Source organism: Coregonus clupeaformis, chromosome 10 (assembly GCF_020615455.1).
Source record: "Coregonus clupeaformis isolate EN_2021a chromosome 10, ASM2061545v1, whole genome shotgun sequence".
NCBI classification, from domain to species: Eukaryota; Metazoa; Chordata; class Actinopteri; order Salmoniformes; family Salmonidae; genus Coregonus; species Coregonus clupeaformis.
This window is the reverse complement of record NC_059201.1, coordinates 6,248,340-6,268,019: the sequence shown is the minus strand read 5'-3', so window position 1 is coordinate 6,268,019 and position 19,680 is coordinate 6,248,340. Positions and strand designations below refer to the sequence as shown.

At 42.6% G+C, this 19,680-nt stretch overlaps 1 protein-coding gene across 2 annotated transcripts in view; it reads right to left on the bottom strand.

Annotated features, from left to right (window-relative positions):
* mars1 (methionyl-tRNA synthetase 1) overlaps positions 1-19,680 on the bottom strand; it is a 37,639-nt gene that overhangs the window by 5,336 nt on the left and 12,623 nt on the right. For both annotated transcript variants that reach the window (XM_041887363.2, XM_045222825.1), the window contains exons 8-15: positions 12,309-12,425; positions 6,338-6,541; positions 4,985-5,186; positions 2,911-2,985; positions 2,031-2,201; positions 1,765-1,860; positions 253-370; positions 1-15 (exon numbers count right to left, since the gene is read on the bottom strand). The exon at positions 1-15 is cut by the window's left edge and continues 199 nt beyond it. In XM_041887363.2, coding sequence (XP_041743297.1) covers positions 1-15; positions 253-370; positions 1,765-1,860; positions 2,031-2,201; positions 2,911-2,985; positions 4,985-5,186; positions 6,338-6,541; positions 12,309-12,425 — 998 coding nt within the window. The remainder of the gene's footprint in view (positions 16-252; positions 371-1,764; positions 1,861-2,030; positions 2,202-2,910; positions 2,986-4,984; positions 5,187-6,337; positions 6,542-12,308; positions 12,426-19,680) is intronic.

Sequence of the window (19,680 nt, the reverse complement as noted above, 5' to 3'; positions counted from 1 at the left end):
CGTAGTTCAGGTACTCTGAGAGAAAACACCACAGAGTGCTTTAGTTGATCTTATCCCGAGCGACTAACAATTCAAGTGGATTCAACTAGGGAGCAACAGCTTAACATGAAGTCAACGATCACAGTGCTAGAATAAAAAAAAATGAAATATCTAAATATAATTGTATTGTCTGCAATATCATTAGGGATTTCAAGTTTCACCAACACTAAAGCCCTGTGTGTGTGTATGCCTCTATGTGTGTGTGTGTGTTACCTGTAGCTACCAGGTGGTTGACCAGTGTATAGTTGTCCTGTGCTCCCAGTAGCGAGCAGGGGAACACCACACTGTGGAACGGAACGTTATCCTTGGCCATGAAATTATACAGCTCCACCTGGTGGTAGAATACAGGAATTACATGTTATAGATCTCCACCTGGTGGTAAAATACAGGAATTACATGACGTTATAGAGCCACCTGGTGGTAGAATACAGGAATTACATGACGTTATACAGCTTGTGGTCAAATACAGAAATAAAATGCAATTATAAACTGGTTGGTTAGAGCCCTGAATGCTGATTGGCTGACAGCCGTGGTATATCAGACTGTATACCACAGGTTAACAAAACATTTATTTATACTGCTCTAATTACGTTGGTAACCAGTTTATAATAGCAATAAGGCACCTTGGGGTTTTGTGATATATGGCCATTATACCACGGTTAAGGGCTGTATCCAGGCACTCTGCGTTGCAACGTACATAAGAACAGCCCTTAACCGTGGTATATTGGCCATATACCACACCCCCTCAGGCCTTATTGCTTAATTATAGCACAGGACACAGGAATGACTAACATCATCCCCAGGCTCAATTACTACCACATGAGAGAGAGAGAGAGCCAGCTGGTGGATGAGATTAAGGAATTACATGTTTGATATCATCTTCTAACATCATATCAAACATAATATATAGTATGACATCAGCTTTTAAGCCCAGCAGTAAATTTAACCTGGGTCCGGGAAACTGGTCGATGCAGTATGATATTAAATGGTAGACACCTGCCATAGCTCTACAGCTCCACCTGGTGGCAGACACGCAAATTACAGATCCAAACATGTCTGGACATATCAGCAATTCAGTCCTGGATGGCTGCAATGTCTGAAGGATTGTGTTCAGCATTAAACACCCCTGACTGAGCTAACCGCGGTCTGATAAGAACTTGGTATGTTAGCTAGTGCTGGAACAAAATGCAGCACATCCTGTAGCTCTTCAGGAATGGGTATAGTGACCACCATCTATAGCTGGGAGGAGTTGATCCACTGGGTTTAAAGAGACTATGATGCTGTAGAACTGAAGTCTATAGCTGGGAGGAGTTGATCCACTGGGTTTAAAGAGACTATGACGCTGTAGAACTGAAGTCTATAGCTGGGAGGAGTTGATCCACTGGGTTTAAAGAGACCATGATGCTGTAGAACTGAAGTCTATAGCTGGGAGGAGTTGATCCACTGGGTTTAAAGAGACTATGACGCTGTAGAACTGAAGTCTATAGCTGGGAGGAGTTGATCCACTGGGTTTAAAGAGACTATGATGCTGTAGAACTGAAGTCTATAGCTGGGAGGAGTTGATCCACTGGGTTTAAAGAGACTATGATGCTGTAGAACTGAAGTCTATAGCTGGGAGGAGTTGATCCACTGGGTTTAAAGAGACTATGATGCTGTAGAACTGAAGTCTATAGCTGGGAGGAGTAAACATCACAGAGTATGACCTGATTGGTAGACACACAGTACCTGCTGTGGGTTCTTCCACCACTTCTCCCATTGGTCAGTGTAGTTGGCTGTGATGGACAGGTAACCAATAGGAGCATCAAACCACACGTAGAACACCTAGAGAAGGAAGAAGAGGATGATGATCAATTCCTGAACAAGGAGGGAGGGGCGAGAGAGAGAGAGGGAGAGGGAGAGGGGGAGAGGGAGAGGGAGAGGGAGAGGGAGAGGGAGAGGGAGAGAGAGGGGGAGAGGGAGAGAGAAGTACTGAAGTTGAGTGTGTCTGGTACCTTATCAGAGAAGTCGGGGTGAGGTACGGGGGTTCCCCACTTCAGGTCTCTGGTGATGCAGCGGGGTTTGAGTCCGTCTCTCACCCAGGACCTGGTGATCTGTTTGGCGTTGGCTGTCCAGTCTCCTGCCCCAGTAGACCTCTCCAGCCACTGCTCCAACTCAGCCTCCAACTGACCAGAGAGACAGAGTGGTATATATGAGAGAGAAAGAGAGGGAGAGGCAGAGAGGGAGAGAGGGAGGCAGAGAGCGAGGGAGAGGCAGAGAGGGAGAGAGGGGGAGAGGCAGAGAGGGGGAGAGGCAGAGAGGGAGAGAGGGGGAGAGGCAGAGAGGGAGAGAGGCAGAGAGGGAGAGCAGCAGAGAGGGAGAGAGGCAGAGAGGGAGAGAGGCAGAGAGGGAGAGAGGCAGAGAGGGAGAGGCAGAGAGAGGGAGAGGTAAGAAAGGGAGAGAGAGACAGAGACAGAGAGCGAGAGAGAGCGAGAGAGAGAGAGAGAGGCAGAGATAAGAGAGGGAGAGAGAGAGAGAGGCAGAGATAAGAGAGGGAGAGAGAGAGAGAGAGAGAGAGGCAGAGATAAGAGAGAGAGAGAGGGAGAGAGAGAGGCAGAGATAAGAGAGGGAGAGAGAGAGAGAGAGAGAGAGAGAGGCAGAGATGAGAGAGAGAGAGAGGCAGAGATAAGAGAGGGAGAGAGAGAGAGAGAGAGAGAGAGGCAGAGATAAGAGAGAGAGAGAGAGAGAGAGGCAGAGATAAGAGAGAGAGAGAGAGAGTTAAACAAGCACCTTAGTTTAAACACCTATAAAATCATAGCTTATGAATATATTATGTGGCCTTAGTGACATACTAACATGGTGGGAACTTTGAAAAATGTGACTGTGTGCGCATACCTTGGGCAGGTCCAGGAACAGGTGTTTGGAGGATTGGACTACAGGAGTCTGACTACACACCTTACATGTAGGCTCCTGCGGAGAGAGAGGAGAGAGAGGTCACATCACTAAGGCCTTGTAGCGGAGGAGAGAGAGGTCACATCACTAAGGCCTTGTAGTGGAGGAGAGAGAGGTCACATCACTAAGGCCTTGTAGCAGAGGAGAGAGAGGTCACATCACTAAGGCCTTGTAGCGGAGGAGAGAGAGGTCACATCACTAAGGCCTTGTAGCAGAGGAGAGAGAGGTCACATCACTAAGGCCTTGTAGCAGAGGAGAGAGAGGTCACATCACTAAGGCCTTGTAGTGGAGGAGAGAGAGGTCACATCACTAAGGCCTTGTAGTGGAGGAGAGAGAGGTCACATCACTAAGGCCTTGTAGTGGAGGAGAGAGAGGTCACATCACTAAGGCCTTGTAGTGGAGGAGAGAGAGGTCACATCACTAAGGCCTTGTAGCAGAGGAGAGAGAGGTCACATCACTAAGGCCTTGTAGCGGAGGAGAGAGAGGTCACATCACTAAGGCCTTGTAGTGGAGGAGAGAGAGGTCACATCACTAAGGCCTTGTAGCAGAGGAGAGAGAGGTCACATCACTAAGGCCTTGTAGTGGAGGAGAGAGAGGTCACATCACTAAGGCCTTGTAGCAGAGGAGAGAGAGGTCACATCACTAAGGCCTTGTAGCGGAGGAGAGAGAGGTCACATCACTAAGGCCTTGTAGCAGAGGAGAGAGAGGTCACATCACTAAGGCCTTGTAGTGGAGGAGAGAGAGGAGAGAGAGATTCCATCACTAAGGCCTTGTAGTGGAGGAGAGAGAGGTCACATCACTAAGGCCTTGTAGCAGAGGAGAGAGAGATTCCATCACTAAGGCCTTGTAGTGGGAAAGAGGGTGACCCTTGCGTCGGCGACTTGCTGGCGCCTCCGGGGTGGGACGTTCCCACGGCGCCCCGGGGTTACTGACGCCCTCAGAGATGTGAAGACTGATGAAACTTGAATTTACTAAATGAATGTAACTATCTGAATGTAACCATCTGAATGTAATTGTCATGTTTGTATTCCTTCAATAGCTCATAAACAGATGAACATTTTGATGTCTTTCCTGTACGTGGATTTCTCTTTACAGAGTTGCTGTGCGTCATTTCATTTCAAAGCGGGAACAGCCCAGATGTGCGCTCCTATCATTGTGTTGATTAGATTGTGAAGTTTTATACATTTTGTTCTATTGTTTTGGCCAAGCAGAGTGATGCTAATTAAACGATAGGTGTTATTGACATTTTGGTTCCGCTTGGGACGGATAGAATGTGGATGAGTCGCTCTGTTCATTGAGTCATTGTGATTGAAATATTAGTAGGCTATAGAATTCCTCCTACACTAAATCTGGTCATCCTCAGAAAAGTTTGTGTGGATTTTCATTCTTAGCTACAGTCTCCTTGACGTTGTCTTTTCATTCTTGGTTACAGTCTCCTTGACGTTGTCTTTTCATTCTTAGCTACAGTCTCCTTGACGTTGTCTTTTCATTCTTAGTTACAGTCTCCTTGACGTTGTCTTTTCATTCTTAGTTACAGCCTCCTTGACGTTGTCTTTTCATTCTTAGTTACAGCCTCCTTGACGTTGTCTTTTCATTCTTAGTTACAGTCTCCTTGACGTTGTCTTTTCATTCTTAGTTACAGTCTCCTTGACGTTGTCTCATAATGGGTTCAGACGTTTGGGACTATTCCATTGGTTCCTTCCATTGTACCAGGAAAACTAAACCAAGCGCAGCAAAAGTATTTGAAAGTATTCAACCCAGGTCTGGCTGGATCAGGTAAACTCCATTGATTGATTCATTGATTAATGATAGATAATGGCCACATTCCAGAGCTTACACATTGCTGACGCCTGACAGATCTTACAACGCCTGGATAGGTATTTTAATTATCAGGTAACCACATCATATGTTATAGCAATCTGCCAGGCGATGACATGGCACGTAACCATTGGTTGTTGCGTCGTCTCTCCTTAGCTGTGGAACGTGCCCCTTATAAAAGGTCTCTCCATCCACTCACCCGTAGCTCCACAGCGTTGATAAGCTTGCCACACTTGTCACACTGGTCCCCTCGTGCCTCTGGGTAAGAACAGAAGGGACATGTTCCCTCCACGAAGCGGTCAGCTAGAAAACGCTGGCAAGCCTCGCAGCGCAGCTGCTCCACAATGTCTTCAAGTAGGAAGCCTCGCTCATGGAGACGCCAGAAGATGTTCTGGGCTATCCTGAGAGAGAGAGATAGAGAAGGAACAGGGTTCATGCACTTATTCACAAATAAAATTCAAGCACTTTCAAGGTTTTCAAGCACCCGTACAAACCCTGAAGAAAATGAACTCACACAACAGTTTTGATATGTTCAATCCATGTTTTAACAGCAGAAGCAGAAGCCGTGTTTCAGCCCCCTTTAACATGTCTTGCTACCACACTCCCAATGTATGTACCATGTCTAGCTACCACACTCCCAATGTATTCCCAATGTATGTACCATGTCTGGCTCCCACATTCCCAATGTATCTACCATGTCTAGCTACCACACTCCCAATGTATGTACCATGTCTAGCTACCACACTCCCAATGCATGTACCATGTCTAGCTACCACACTCCCAATGTATGTACCATGTCTAGCTACCACACTCCCAATGTATGTACCATGTCTAGCTACCACACTCCCAATGTATGTACCATGTCTAGCTACCACACTCCCAATGTATGTACCATGTCTAGCTACCACACTCCCAATGTATGTACCATGTCTAGCTACCACACTCCCAATGTATGTACCATGTCTAGCTACCACACTCCCAATGTATGTACCCCCCCCAGAACAGCCTCAATTCATCGAGGCATGGACTCTACAAGGTGTCAAAAGTGTTCCACAGGGATGCTGGCCTATGTTGACTCCAATGCTTCCCACAGTTGTGTGAAGTTGGCTGGATGTCCTTTGGGTGGTGGACCATTCTTGATACACACGGGTAACTGTTGAGCGTGAAAAACCCAGCAGCGTTGCAGTTCTTGACACAAACCGGTGCGCATGGCACCTACTACCATACCCCGCTCAAAGGCACTTAAATCTTTTGTCTTGCCCATTCACCCTCTGAATGGCACACATACACAATCCATGTCTCAATTGTCTCAAGGCTTAAAAATCCTTCTTTAACCTGTCTCCTCCCCTTCATCTACACTGATGGAAGTGGATTTAACAAGTGACATCAATAAGAGATCATAGCTTTCACCTGGATTCACCTGGTCAGTCTATGTCATGGAAAGTGCAGGTGTTCCTAATGTTTTGTCTACTCAGTGTATAGACTTAGATCAGGTGCTGAATCCTCCTATATGATCCAAAGACTAACATGAAGTTCTACTACTGGTACTCACTCAGTCTGTTTCTTTGTGGTGGTGCGGCCAAAGAAGTCGAAGTCGACCTGGAACCACTGGTAGATGGAGGCGTGGACAGCATGGTACTTATCACAGATCTGCTGTGGTGTCAGACCTTCCTCACGGGCCTTGTTCTCTGTAGCGGTGCCGTACTCATCAGTCCCACACACATACAGCACGTTCCAACCACGCAGACGACCATACCTGGGGGAGGGAGGGAGAGGGAGGGAGGGAGGGAGAGGGAGAGGGAGAGGGGGAGGGGGAGGGGGGAGAGGGGGAGAGAATGAATGTGTAAGTGATAAACAGAGAGAGGAGAGAGCAAGAGATAGAAAGATAAACACAAAAAGAGGCTCTGTTAGGACAGAGACGGGAGTAGAGTAGAGTAGAGTAGAGTAGAGTAGAGTAGAGTAGAGTAGAGTAGAGTAGAGTAGAGTAGAGTAGAGTAGAGTAGAGTAGAGTAGAGTAGTGTAGTAGTAGAGTAGAGTAGTGTAGAGTAGAGTAGAGTAGAGTAGAGTAGAGTAGTGTAGAGTAGAGTAGAGTAGTGTAGTGTAGTGTAGAGTAGTGTAGAGTAGTGTAGAGTAGAGTAGAGTAGAGTAGTGTAGAGTAGAGTAGTGTAGAGTAGTGTAGAGTAGTGTAGAGTAGTGTAGTGTAGAGTAGTGTAGAGTAGTGTAGAGTAGTGTAGAGTAGAGTAGTGTAGAGTATAGTATAGTAGTGTAGTGTAGTGTAGAGTAGTGTAGAGTAGAGTAGAGTAGTGTAGAGTAGAGTAGAGTAGAGTAGAGTAGTGTAGAGTAGAGTAGTGTAGAGTAGTGTAGAGTAGAGTAGAGTAGAGTAGTGTAGTGTAGAGTAGTGTAGAGTAGTGTAGAGTAGTGTAGAGTAGTGTAGAGTAGTGTAGTGTAGAGTAGAGTAGAGTAGTGTAGAGTAGTGTAGAGTAGAGTAGAGTAGTGTAGAGTATAGTAGTGTAGAGTATAGAATAGTAGTGTAGTGTAGAGTAGTGTAGAGTAGAGTAGAGTAGTGTAGAGTAGAGTAGTGTAGTGTAGAGTAGAGTAGTGTAGAGTATAGTAGTGTAGAGCAGAGCAGTGTAGAGTAGTGTAGAGTAGTGTAGTGTAGAGTAGAGTAGTGTAGAGCAGAGCAGTGTAGAGTAGTGTAGAGTAGAGTAGAGTAGAGTAGAGTAGAGTAGTGTAGTGTAGTGTAGTGTAGTGTAGTGTAGAGTAGTGTAGTGTAGAGTAGTGTAGAGTAGTGTAGTGTAGTGTAGTGTAGAGTAGAGTAGTGTAGTGTAGAGTAGAGTAGAGTAGAGTAGTGTAGTGTAGAGTAGTGTAGAGTAGTGTAGAGTAGTGTAGAGTAGAGTAGAGTAGAGTAGTGTAGTGTAGAGTAGTGTAGTGTAGAGTAGAGTAGTGTAGAGTAGAGTAGTGTAGAGTAGTGTAGAGTAGTGTAGAGTAGTGTAGAGTATAGTATAGTAGTGTAGTGTAGAGTAGAGTAGTGTAGAGTAGTGTAGAGTAGAGTAGAGTAGTGTAGAGCAGAGCAGTGTAGAGTAGTGTAGAGTAGTGTAGTGTAGTGTAGAGTAGAGTAGTGTAGAGCAGAGCAGTGTAGAGTAGAGTAGTGTAGAGTAGAGTAGAGTAGTGTAGAGTAGTGTAGAGTAGTGTAGAGTAGTGTAGAGTAGAGTAGTGTAGAGTAGAGTAGTGTAGAGTAGTGTAGAGTAGTGTAGTGTAGAGTAGTGTAGAGTAGTGTAGAGTAGTGTAGTGTAGAGTAGTGTAGAGTAGTGTAGAGTAGTGTAGAGTAGAGTAGTGTAGAGTAGTGTAGAGTATAGTATAGTAGTGTAGAGTAGTGTAGAGTAGAGTAGAGTAGTGTAGAGTAGAGTAGAGTAGTGTAGAGTAGTGTAGTGTAGAGTAGTGTAGAGTAGAGTAGAGTAGAGTAGTGTAGTGTAGAGTAGAGTAGTGTAGAGTAGAGTAGTGTAGAGTAGTGTAGAGTAGTGTAGAGTAGTGTAGAGTAGTGTAGTGTAGAGTAGAGTAGAGTAGTGTAGAGTAGAGTAGAGTAGTGTAGAGTATAGTAGTGTAGAGTATAGAATAGTAGTGTAGTGTAGAGTAGTGTAGAGTAGAGTAGAGTAGTGTAGAGTAGAGTAGTGTAGTGTAGAGTAGAGTAGTGTAGAGTATAGTAGTGTAGAGCAGAGCAGTGTAGAGTAGTGTAGAGTAGTGTAGTGTAGAGTAGAGTAGTGTAGAGCAGAGCAGTGTAGAGTAGTGTAGAGTAGAGTAGAGTAGAGTAGTGTAGTGTAGTGTAGAGTAGTGTAGTGTAGAGTAGTGTAGAGTAGTGTAGTGTAGTGTAGTGTAGAGTAAAGTAGTGTAGTGTAGAGTAGTGTAGAGTAGAGTAGAGTAGTGTAGTGTAGAGTAGTGTAGAGTAGTGTAGAGTAGTGTAGAGTAGAGTAGAGTAGAGTAGTGTAGTGTAGAGTAGTGTAGTGTAGAGTAGAGTAGTGTAGAGTAGAGTAGTGTAGAGTAGTGTAGAGTAGTGTAGAGTAGAGTAGTGTAGAGTATAGTATAGTAGTGTAGTGTAGAGTAGAGTAGTGTAGAGTAGTGTAGAGTAGAGTAGAGTAGTGTAGAGCAGAGCAGTGTAGAGTAGTGTAGAGTAGTGTAGTGTAGTGTAGAGTAGAGTAGTGTAGAGCAGAGCAGTGTAGAGTAGTGTAGAGTAGTGTAGTGTAGAGTAGTGTAGTGTAGTGTAGAGTAGAGTAGTGTAGAGTAGTGTAGAGTATAGTAGAGTAGTGTAGTGTAGAGTAGTGTATAGTAGAGTAGTGTAGAGTAGTGTAGAGTAGAGTAGTGTAGAGTATAGTATAGTATAGTATAGTATAGTGTAGAGTAGAGTAGAGTAGTGTATAGTAGAGTAGTGTAGAGTAGTGTAGTGTAGTGTAGAGTAGAGTAGTGTAGAGTATAGTATAGTATAGTATAGTAGAGTAGTGTAGAGTAGTGTAGAGTAGTGTAGTGTAGTGTAGAGTAGAGTAGAGTAGAGTAGAGTAGAGTAGTGTAGAGTATAGTATAGTAGAGTAGTGTAGAGTAGTGTAGAGTATAGTATAGTATAGTATAGTAGTGTAGTGTAGAGTAGTGTAGAGTAGTGTAGTGTAGAGTAGTGTAGAGTAGAGTAGAGTAGTGTAGAGTAGTGTAGTGTAGAGTAGAGTAGTGTAGAGTAGTGTAGAGTATAGTAGAGTAGTGTAGAGTAGAGTAGTGTAGAGTATAGTATAGTAGTGTAGAGTAGAGTAGTGTAGAGTAGAGTAGTGTATAGTAGTGTAGAGTAGTGTAGTGTAGTGTAGTGTAGTGTAGTGTAGAGTAGTGTAGAGCAGAGCAGTGTAGAGTAGTGTAGTGTAGTGTAGAGTAGAGTAGTGTAGAGTAGAGTAGTGTATAGTAGTGTAGAGTAGTGTAGAGTAGTGTAGTGTAGTGTAGAGTAGTGTAGTGTAGAGTAGAGTAGAGTAGAGCAGAGCAGTGTAGTGTAGTGTAGAGTAGTGTAGAGTAGAGTAGTGTAGTGTAGTGTAGAGTAGTGTAGTGTAGTGTAGAGTAGTGTAGAGCAGAGCAGTGTAGTGTAGTGTAGAGTAGAGTAGAGTAGTGTAGAGCAGAGTAGAGTAGAGTAGTGTAGAGTATAGTAGAGTAGTGTAGTGTAGTGTAGAGTAGTGTAGAGTAGAGTAGTGTAGAGTAGTGTAGAGTAGTGTAGAGTAGAGTAGAGTAGAGTAGTGTAGAGTAGTGTAGAGTATAGTAGAGTAGTGTAGAGTATAGTATAGTAGAGTAGAGTAGTGTAGAGTAGTGTAGTGTAGAGTAGTGTAGTGTAGAGTATAGTATAGTATAGTAGTGTAGAGTAGTGTAGAGTAGTGTATAGTAGTGTAGAGTAGAGTAGTGTAGAGTAGTGTATAGTATAGTATAGTAGTGTAGTGTAGTGTAGTGTAGTGTAGTGTAGTGTAGTGTAGAGTAGTGTAGTGTAGAGTAGAGTAGAGTAGTGTAGAGCAGAGTAGAGTAGAGTAGTGTAGTGTAGAGTAGAGTAGTGTAGAGCATAGTATAGTAGAGCAGTGTAGAGTAGTGTAGTGTAGAGTAGAGTAGTGTAGTGTAGAGTAGAGTAGTGTAGAGTATAGTATAGTATAGTAGTGTAGAGTAGAGTAGTGTAGTGTATAGTAGAGTAGTGTAGTGTAGAGTAGTGTAGAGTATAGTGTAGAGTAGAGTAGTGTAGAGTATAGTGTAGAGTAGAGTAGTGTAGAGTAGAGTAGTGTAGAGCAGAGCAGAGTAGTGTAGAGTAGTGTAGAGTAGTGTAGTGTAGTGTAGTGTAGAGTAGAGTAGTGTAGAGCAGAGCAGAGTAGTGTAGAGTAGTGTAGAGTAGTGTAGTGTCGAGTAGTGTAGTGTAGTGTAGTGTAGTGTAGAGTAGTGTAGTGTAGAGTAGTGTAGTGTAGTGTAGTGTAGAGTAGTGTAGAGTAGTGTAGTGTAGTGTAGTGTAGAGTAGAGTAGTGTAGAGTAGTGTAGAGTAGAGTAGTGTAGAGTAGTGTAGTGTAGTGTAGAGTAGTGTAGAGTAGAGTAGTGTAGTGTAGAGTAGTGTAGTGTAGTGTAGAGTAGTGTAGAGTAGAGTAGAGTATAGTGTAGAGTAGAGTAGTGTAGAGTAGAGTAGAGTAGAGTAGAGTAGAGTAGTGTAGTGTAGTGTAGAGTAGTGTAGTGTAGAGTAGTGTAGAGTAGTGTAGAGTAGAGTAGAGTAGTGTAGAGTAGAGTAGTGTAGTGTAGTGTAGAGTAGTGTAGAGTATAGTGTAGAGTAGAGTAGTGTAGAGTATAGTGTAGAGTAGAGTAGTGTAGAGTAGTGTAGAGTAGAGTAGTGTAGAGTAGTGTAGAGTAGAGTAGTGTAGAGTAGTGTAGTGTAGAGTAGTGTAGTGTAGAGTAGTGTAGAGTAGAGTAGAGTAGAGTAGTGTAGTGTAGAGTAGTGTAGTGTAGTGTAGAGTAGTGTAGAGTAGAGTAGAGTATAGTAGAGTAGTGTAGAGTATAGTATAGTAGTGTAGAGTAGTGTAGTGTAGAGTAGTGTAGAGTATAGTATAGTATAGTATAGTATAGTAGTGTAGAGTAGAGTAGAGTAGTGTAGTGTAGTGTAGAGTAGTGTATAGTATAGTATAGTAGTGTAGAGTAGTGTAGAGTAGTGTAGAGTAGTGTAGAGTAGAGTAGTGTAGAGTAGTGTAGTGTAGAGTAGAGTAGTGTAGAGTAGAGTATAGTAGTGTAGTGTAGTGTAGAGTAGTGTAGAGTATAGTATAGTAGTGTAGAGTAGTGTAGAGTAGTGTAGAGTAGAGTAGAGTAGTGTAGAGTAGTGTAGAGTAGAGTAGTGTAGAGTAGTGTAGTGTAGAGTAGTGTAGAGTAGAGTAGTGTAGAGTAGTGTAGAGTAGAGTAGAGTAGAGTAGTGTAGAGTAGTGTAGTGTAGTGTAGAGTAGTGTAGTGTAGAGTAGTGTAGTGTAGAGTAGAGTAGTGTAGTGTAGAGTAGAGTAGTGTAGAGTAGTGTAGAGAAGTGTAGAGTAGAGTAGTGTAGAGTAGAGTAGTGTAGTGTAGAGTAGAGTAGTGTAGAGTAGTGTAGTGTAGAGTAGAGTAGTGTAGAGTAGAGTAGTGTAGAGTAGAGTAGTGTAGAGTAGTGTAGAGTAGAGTAGTGTAGTGTAGAGTAGAGTAGAGTAGAGTAGTGTAGAGTAGTGTAGTGTAGAGTAGAGTAGAGTAGTGTAGTGTAGTGTAGTGTAGTGTAGTGTAGAGTAGTGTAGAGTAGAGTAGAGTAGTGTAGAGCAGAGTAGAGTAGAGTAGAGTAGTGTAGAGTAGAGTAGTGTAGAGTAGAGTAGTGTAGAGTAGAGTAGAGTAGAGTAGAGTAGAGTAGAGTAGTGTAGAGTAGTGTAGAGTAGTGTAGAGTAGAGTAGAGTAGAGTAGAGCAGAGTAGAGTAGAGTAGAGTAGAGTAGTGTAGTGTAGCGTAGTGTAGTGTAGAGTAGAGTATTGTGTTATCTACCTGGCATAGACATCAGCGCTGAGCACACAGCCAATGATGTTGCCCAGATGAGGGACGTTGTTGACGTAAGGCAAGGCGCTGGTCACTAGGACGTTCCTCTTGCCCTCCTTAGGAAGACTGGTAAGAAAAGAGACAGGGTTTCCTAAACTCAGACCAGGGGACCCCAAGGGGTGCACATTTTGTTCTTTGCTCTAGCACTACACAGCCAATTCAAATAATTAACTCATCATCAAGCTTTGGTTATTTGAATCAGCTGTGTAGTGCTAGGGCTAAAACCAAAACGTGCACCCAGGGGCGGGCAGGACTGAGTTTGGGAAACGCTGTACTAATACACCCGTTTACAGTACAGTACATTGCCTGGGACCTCACAATACGATATTATCGCCATACTTACAGTTGAAGTCGGAAGTTTACATACACCTTAGCCAAATACACTTAAACTCAGTTTTTCACAATTCCTGACATTTAATCCTAGTAAAAAATTCCCTGTCTTAGGTCAGTTAGGATCACCACTTTATTTTAAGAATGTGAAATGTCAGAATAATAGTAGAGAGAATTATTTCTTTCAGCTTTTATTTCTTTCATCAAATTCCCAGTGGGTCAGACGTTTACATACACTCAATTAGTATTTGGTAGCATTGCCTTTAAATTGTTTAACTTGGGTCAAATGTTTTGGGTAGCCTTCCACAAGCTTCCCACAATAAGTTGGGTGAATTTTGGCCCATTCCGCCTGACAGAGCTGGTGTAACTGAGTCAGGTTTGTAGGCCTCCTTGCTCGCACACGCTTTTTCAGTTCTGCCCACACATTTTCTATAGGATTGAGGTCAGGGCTTTGTGATGGCCACTCCAATACCTTGACTTTGTTGTCCTTAAGCCATTTTGCCACAACTTTGGAAGTATGCTTGGGGTCATTGTCCATTTGGAAGACCCATTTGCGACCAAGCTTTAACTTACTGACTGATGTCTTGAGATGTTGCTTCAATATATCCACATAATTATCCTTCCTCATGATGCCATCTATTTTGTGAAGTGCACCAGTCCCTCCTGCAGCAAAGCACCCCCACAGCATGATGCTGCCACCCCCGTGCTTCATGGTTGGGATGGTGTTCTACGGCTTGCAAGCCACATCCTTTTTCCTCCAAAGATAACGATGGTCATTATGGCCAAACAGCTCTATTTTTGTTTAATCAGACCAGAAGACATTTCTCCAAAAAGTACGATCTTTGTCCCCATGTGCAGTTGCAAACCGTAGTCTGGATTTTTTATGGCGGTTTTGGAGCAATGGCTTCTTCCTTGCTGAGCAGCCTTTCAGGTTATGTCGATATAGGACTTGTTTTACTGTGGATATAGATACTTTTGTACCCGTTTCCTCCAGCATCTTCACAAGGTAATTTGCTGTTATTCTGGGATTGATTTGCACTTTTCGCACCAAAGTACGTTCATCTCTAGGAGACAGAATGCATCTCCTTCCTGAGCGGTATGACAGCTGCGTCGTCCCATGGTGTTTATACTTGCATACTATTGTTTGTACAGATGAACGTGGTACCTTCAGGCGTTTGGAAATTGCTCCCAAGGATGAACCAGACTTGTGGAGGTCTACAATGTTTTTCTGAGGTCTTGGCTGATTTATTTTGACTTTCTCATGATGTCAAGCAAAGAGGCACAGAGTTTGAAGGTAGGCCTTGAAATACATCCACAGGTACACCTCCAATTGACTCAAATGATGTAAATTAGCCTATCAGAAGCTTCTAAAGCCATGACATCATTTTCTGGAATTTTCCAAGCTGTTTAAAGGCACAGTCAACTTAGTGTACAGTGAGGGGAAAAAGTATTTGATCCCCTGCTGATTTTGTACGTTTGCCCACTGACAAAGAAATGATCAGTCTATCATTTTAATGGTAGGTTTATTTGAACAGTGAGAGACAGAATAACAACAACAAAAAATCCAGAAAAACACATGTCAAAAATGTTATAAATTGATTTGCATTTTAATGGGGAAATAAGTATTTGACCCCTCTGCAAAACATGACTTAGTACTTGGTGCCAAAACCCTTGTTGGCAATCACAGAGGTCAGACGTTTCTTGTAGTTGGCCACCAGCTTTGCACACATCTCAGGAGGGATTTTGTCCCACTCCTCTTTGCAGATCTTCTCCAAGTCATTAAGGTTTCCAGGCTGACGTTTGGCAACTCGAACCTTCAGCTCCCTCCACAGATTTTCTATGGGATTAAGGTCTGGAGACTGGCTAGGCCACTCCAGGACCTTAATGTGCTTCTTCTTGAGCCCCTCCTTTGTTGCCTTGGCCGTGTGTTTTGGGTCATTGTCATGCTGGAATACCCATCCACGACCCATTTTCAATGCCCTGGCTGAGGGAAGGAGGTTCTCACCCAAGATTTGACGGTACATGGCCCCGTCCATCGTCCCTTTGATGCGGTGAAGTTGTCCTGTCCCCTTAGCAGAAAAACATCTTGGTGACTATGGTCCCAGCTGCCTTGAGATCATTGACAAGATCATCCCGTGTAGTTCTGGGCTGATTCCTCACCGTTCTCATGATCATTGCAACTCCACGAGGTGAGATCTTGCATGGAGCCCCAGGCAGAGGGAGATTGACAGTTATTTTGTGTTTCTTCCATTTGCGAATAATCGCACCAACTGTTGTCACCTTCTCACCAAGCTGCTTGGCGATGGTCTTGTAGCCCATTCCAGCCTTGCGTAGGTCTACAATCTTGTCCCTGACATCCTTGGAGAGCTCTTTGGTCTTGGCCATGGTGGAGAGTTTGGAATCTGATTGACTGATTGCTTCTGTGGACAGGTGTTTTTTATACAGGTAACAAGCTGAGATTAAGAACACTCCCTTTAAGAGTGTGCTCCTAATCTCAGCTCGTTACCTGAATAAAAGACACCTGGGAGCCAGAAATCTTTCTGATTGAGAGGGGGTCAAATACTTATTTCCCTCATTAAAATGCAAATCAATTTATAACATTTTGACATGCGTTTTACTTGATTTTTTTGTTGTTATTCTGTCTCTCACTGTTCAAATAAACCTACCATTAAAATGATAGACTGATCATTTCTTTGTCAGTGGGCAAACGTACAAAATCAGCAGGGGTCAAATACTTTTTTCCCTCACTGTATGTAAACTTCTGACCCACTGGAATTGTGATACAGTGAATTATAAGTGAAATAATCTGTCTGTAAACAATTGTTGGAAAAATTACTTGTGTCATGCACAAAGTAGATGTCCTAACCGACTTGCCAAAACTATAGTTTGTTAACAAGAAATGTGTGGAGTGGTTGAAAAACGAGTTTTAATGACTCCAACCTAAGTGTATGTAAACTTCCGACTTCAACTGTAGGTACCGATATGTATTGCGATTCTCACGATTCTCAATGTATTGCGATTCGATACTGCGATTTTATTGCGATTTGATGTTCCAAACATTTTTCTCACTATATGTCTGTTGCATTAGGACAAGAGAGAGCATGAGAAAAATGTGTTTTGATCAATCAGGAACATAAGTGCTGAAAACATGTTGGCTCACTATTTTAAAAAGAAGTTGTTGAACAAGCTATATGATTAAACATACTGGCGTTTTGGCGCAGGTACAGGTGACGCTACCAAACAAAAATAAAAATAATATATATATACAGGTAAAAGTCAGTAAATTAGAATATTTTGAAAAACTTGATTTATTTCAGTAATTGCATTCAAAAGGTGTAACTTGTACATTATATTTATTCATTGCACACAGACTGATGCATTCAAATGTTTATTTCATTTAATTTTGATGATTTGAAGTGGCAACAAATGAAAATCAAAAATTCACGTGTCAAAATTAGAATATTGTGTAAAAGGGTTACATTTTGAAGACACCTGGTGCCACAAACTAATCAGCTGATTAACTCAAAACACCTGCAAAGGGGCTTTAAATGGTCTCTCAGTCCAGTTCTGAAGCCTACACAAACATGGGGAAGACTTCAGATTTGACAGCTGTCCAAAAGGCGACCATCGACACATTGCACAAGGAGGGAAAGACACAAAAGGTTATTGCAGAAGAGGCTGGCTGTTCTCAGAGCTCTGTGTCCAAACACATTAATAGAGAGGCAAAGGGGAAGGAAAAACTGTGGTCAGAAAAAAGTGTACAAGCGATAGGGATCACCGCGCCCTAGTCAAGATTGTAGAAAAAAAAACCCATTCAAAAATGTGGGGGAGATTCACAAGGAGTGGACAGCTGCTGGAGTCAGGGCTTCAAGATCCACCACCAAGAGACGCTTGAAAGACATGGGTTTCAACTGCCGCATACCTCGTGTCAAGCCACTGTTGACCAAGAAACAGCGAAAGAAAGCGTCTCACCTGGGCTAAGGAAAAAAAGAGCTGGACTGCTGCTGAGTGGTCTAAAGTCATGTTTTCTGACGAAAGCAAATTTTGCATTTCCTTTGGAAATCGAGGTCCCAGAGTCTGGAGGAAGACAGGAGAGGCACAGGATCCACGTTGCCTGAAGTCTAGTGTAAAGTTTCCACCATCAGTGATGGTTTGGGGTGCCATGTCATCTGCTGGTGTCGGTCCACTCTGTTTCCTGAGATCCAGGGTCAACGCAGCCGTCTACCAGCAAGTTTTAGAGCACTTCATGCTTCCTGCTGCTGACCTGCTCTATGGAGATGGAGATTTCAGGTTCCAACAGGACTTGGCGCCTGCACACAGCGCAAAATCTACCCGTGCCTGGTTTACGGACCATGGTATTTCTGTTCTAAATTGGCCAGCCAACTCCCTGACCTTAGCCCCATAGAAAATCTGTGGGGTATTGTGAAAAGGAAGATGCAGAATGCCAGACCCAACAACGCAGAAGAGTTGAAGGCCACTATCAGAGCAACCTGGGCTCTCATAACACCTGAGCAGTGCCAGAAACTCATCGACTCCATGCCACGCCGCATTAATGCAGTAATTGAGGCAAAAGGAGCTCCAACCAAGTATTGAGTATTGTACATGCTCATATTTTCATTTTCATACTTTTCAGTTGGCCAACATTTCTAAAAAATCCCTTTTTGTATTAGCCTTAAGTAATATTCTAATTTTGTGACACACGGAATTTTGGATTTTCATTTGTTGCCACTTCAAATCATCAAAATTAAATGAAATAAACATTTGAATGCATCAGTCTGTGTGCAATGAATAAATATAATGTACAAGTTACACCTTTTGAATGCAATTACTGAAATAAATCAAGTTTTTCAAAATATTCTAATTTACTGACTTTTACCTGTATATATATACACACTTTTTTTTACATATCGGAGTCAAGGTATCGATTTGGGCAGCAGGTAGCTTACTGGTTAAGAGCGTTGTGCCAGTAACCGAAAGGTCGCTGGTTCTAATCCCCGAGCCGACTAGGTGAAAAATCTGTCGGTGTGCCCTTGAGCAAGGCACTTAACCCTAATTGCTCCTGTAAGTCGCTGTGGATAAGAGCATCTGCTAAATGACTAAAATTTAAAATACTACATAGACGTTGTTGACGTACGGTAAGGCACTGGCCAGTAGGAGGTTCCTTCTCCGTATGTCCTTTTGTGACTGATATAACACTTCCTGTACACCATAGCTATTTAACGCCAGTCCTGGAGGGCTGAAACCCTTCTGGTTTTCATTCCCTCATTCTAATCAAGGAGTAATTCAGACCTGGGTGAGTGGTGGAAGTACCCGGTAGGAAGGAAAAACATCAGCAGGTACTTTGTCCCTGCACTCTGTAGGCCTTTATCAGCCCCTCCAGGATTGTGCGATCGCAAACGTTTTTCTGCTAAATCAAATTTGACCAATCACTGCACTATTTCAGCATAAAAACAGTTAAGTCTTCGCAATATTATCGCATAAAACTGACCCATCACCGCATAACAAAAAGGAGGGCTCGCAATTTCCACCAATCATCGCACAAACTCTCTCTCATCAGCGCATTTTCATTGCATATTGCCATGCAAAATGTCAGAATTGGTGCCGCAAAATTAACCATTTTCCTGTGAAATCCTGGAGGGACTGTTATTATAGAGAACAATACAGGGACTGTTATTATAGAGAACAATATAGGGACTGTTATTATAGAGAACAATACAGGGACTGCTATTATAGAGAACAATACAGGGACTGTTATTATAGAGAACAATATAGGGACTGTTATTATAGAGAACAATATAGGGACTGCTATTATAGAGAACAATATAGGGACTGTTATTATAGAGAACAATACAGGGACTGTTATTATAGAGAACAATATAGGGACTGTTATTATAGAGAACAATACAGGGACTGTTATTATAGAGAACAATACAGGGACTGCTATTATAGAGAACAATACAGGGACTGTTATTATAGAGAACAATACAGGGACTGTTATTATAGAGAACAATACAGGGACTGTTATTATAGAGAACAATACAGGGACTGTTATTATAGAGAACAATATAGGGACTGTTATTATAGAGAACAATATAGGGACTGTTATTATAGAGAACAATATAGGGACTGTTATTATAGAGAACAATACAGGGACTGTTATTATAGAGAACAATACAGGGACTGTTATTATAGAGAACAATACAGGGACTGTTATTATAGAGAACAATATAGGGACTGCTATTATAGAGAACAATATAGGGACTGCTATTATAGAGAACAATACAGGGACTGTTATTATAGAGAACAATATAGATACTTATATAAAGAACAATATAGGGACTCAGGGTTCGTACAGACAGTGGCAAGTCAAATTCAAGGACTTTCAAGTACTTTTTAAAGTACTCATATTTCTTTTCAAGGACCATCAATTTGTAATAGTTAATTTTATGCAATTGTTTCTAGTCGCCACCAGATGGCAGTATATCGCTACAACCTCATGGGGGGAAAAACGCATTAAAAAAAACATAGTATTCATCACTAACTTAACTTACAAGTTCTACTCAATAATACATTGTTTCACTACTTATGTACTACATACATGAATGGTAACTTAAGTCAGTACTGATGATTTAGTAATTTGAGTAGTGATGAGAAGAGTTTTGGGACATGCTTACTGGTGAACACACATTTCCTATTCGCATTACTACACAATTCCAGCTTAATGACAGTGTTTGTATTGGGCATTTGGGAATCTACTACTCAATAGCTACGAAAAAGCGTCTTGCTTCCAACTGGCAGCTTTAGTGTCGCCAGTCGGGAGATGGGCGGGTGGGCTGTGTTAGGAAAACGGCACGTGAAAGGACACCAGAACGGCAGGGAGCATGGCTGCCGCTTGATAAACACATAAGCGGAATATCGCGGGCGCCCTACGAATGAGGCGATTGGCAAAAAAAGGCTCTGGAGGTTGTTGCAGAGAAAAAGTCAATGTAGA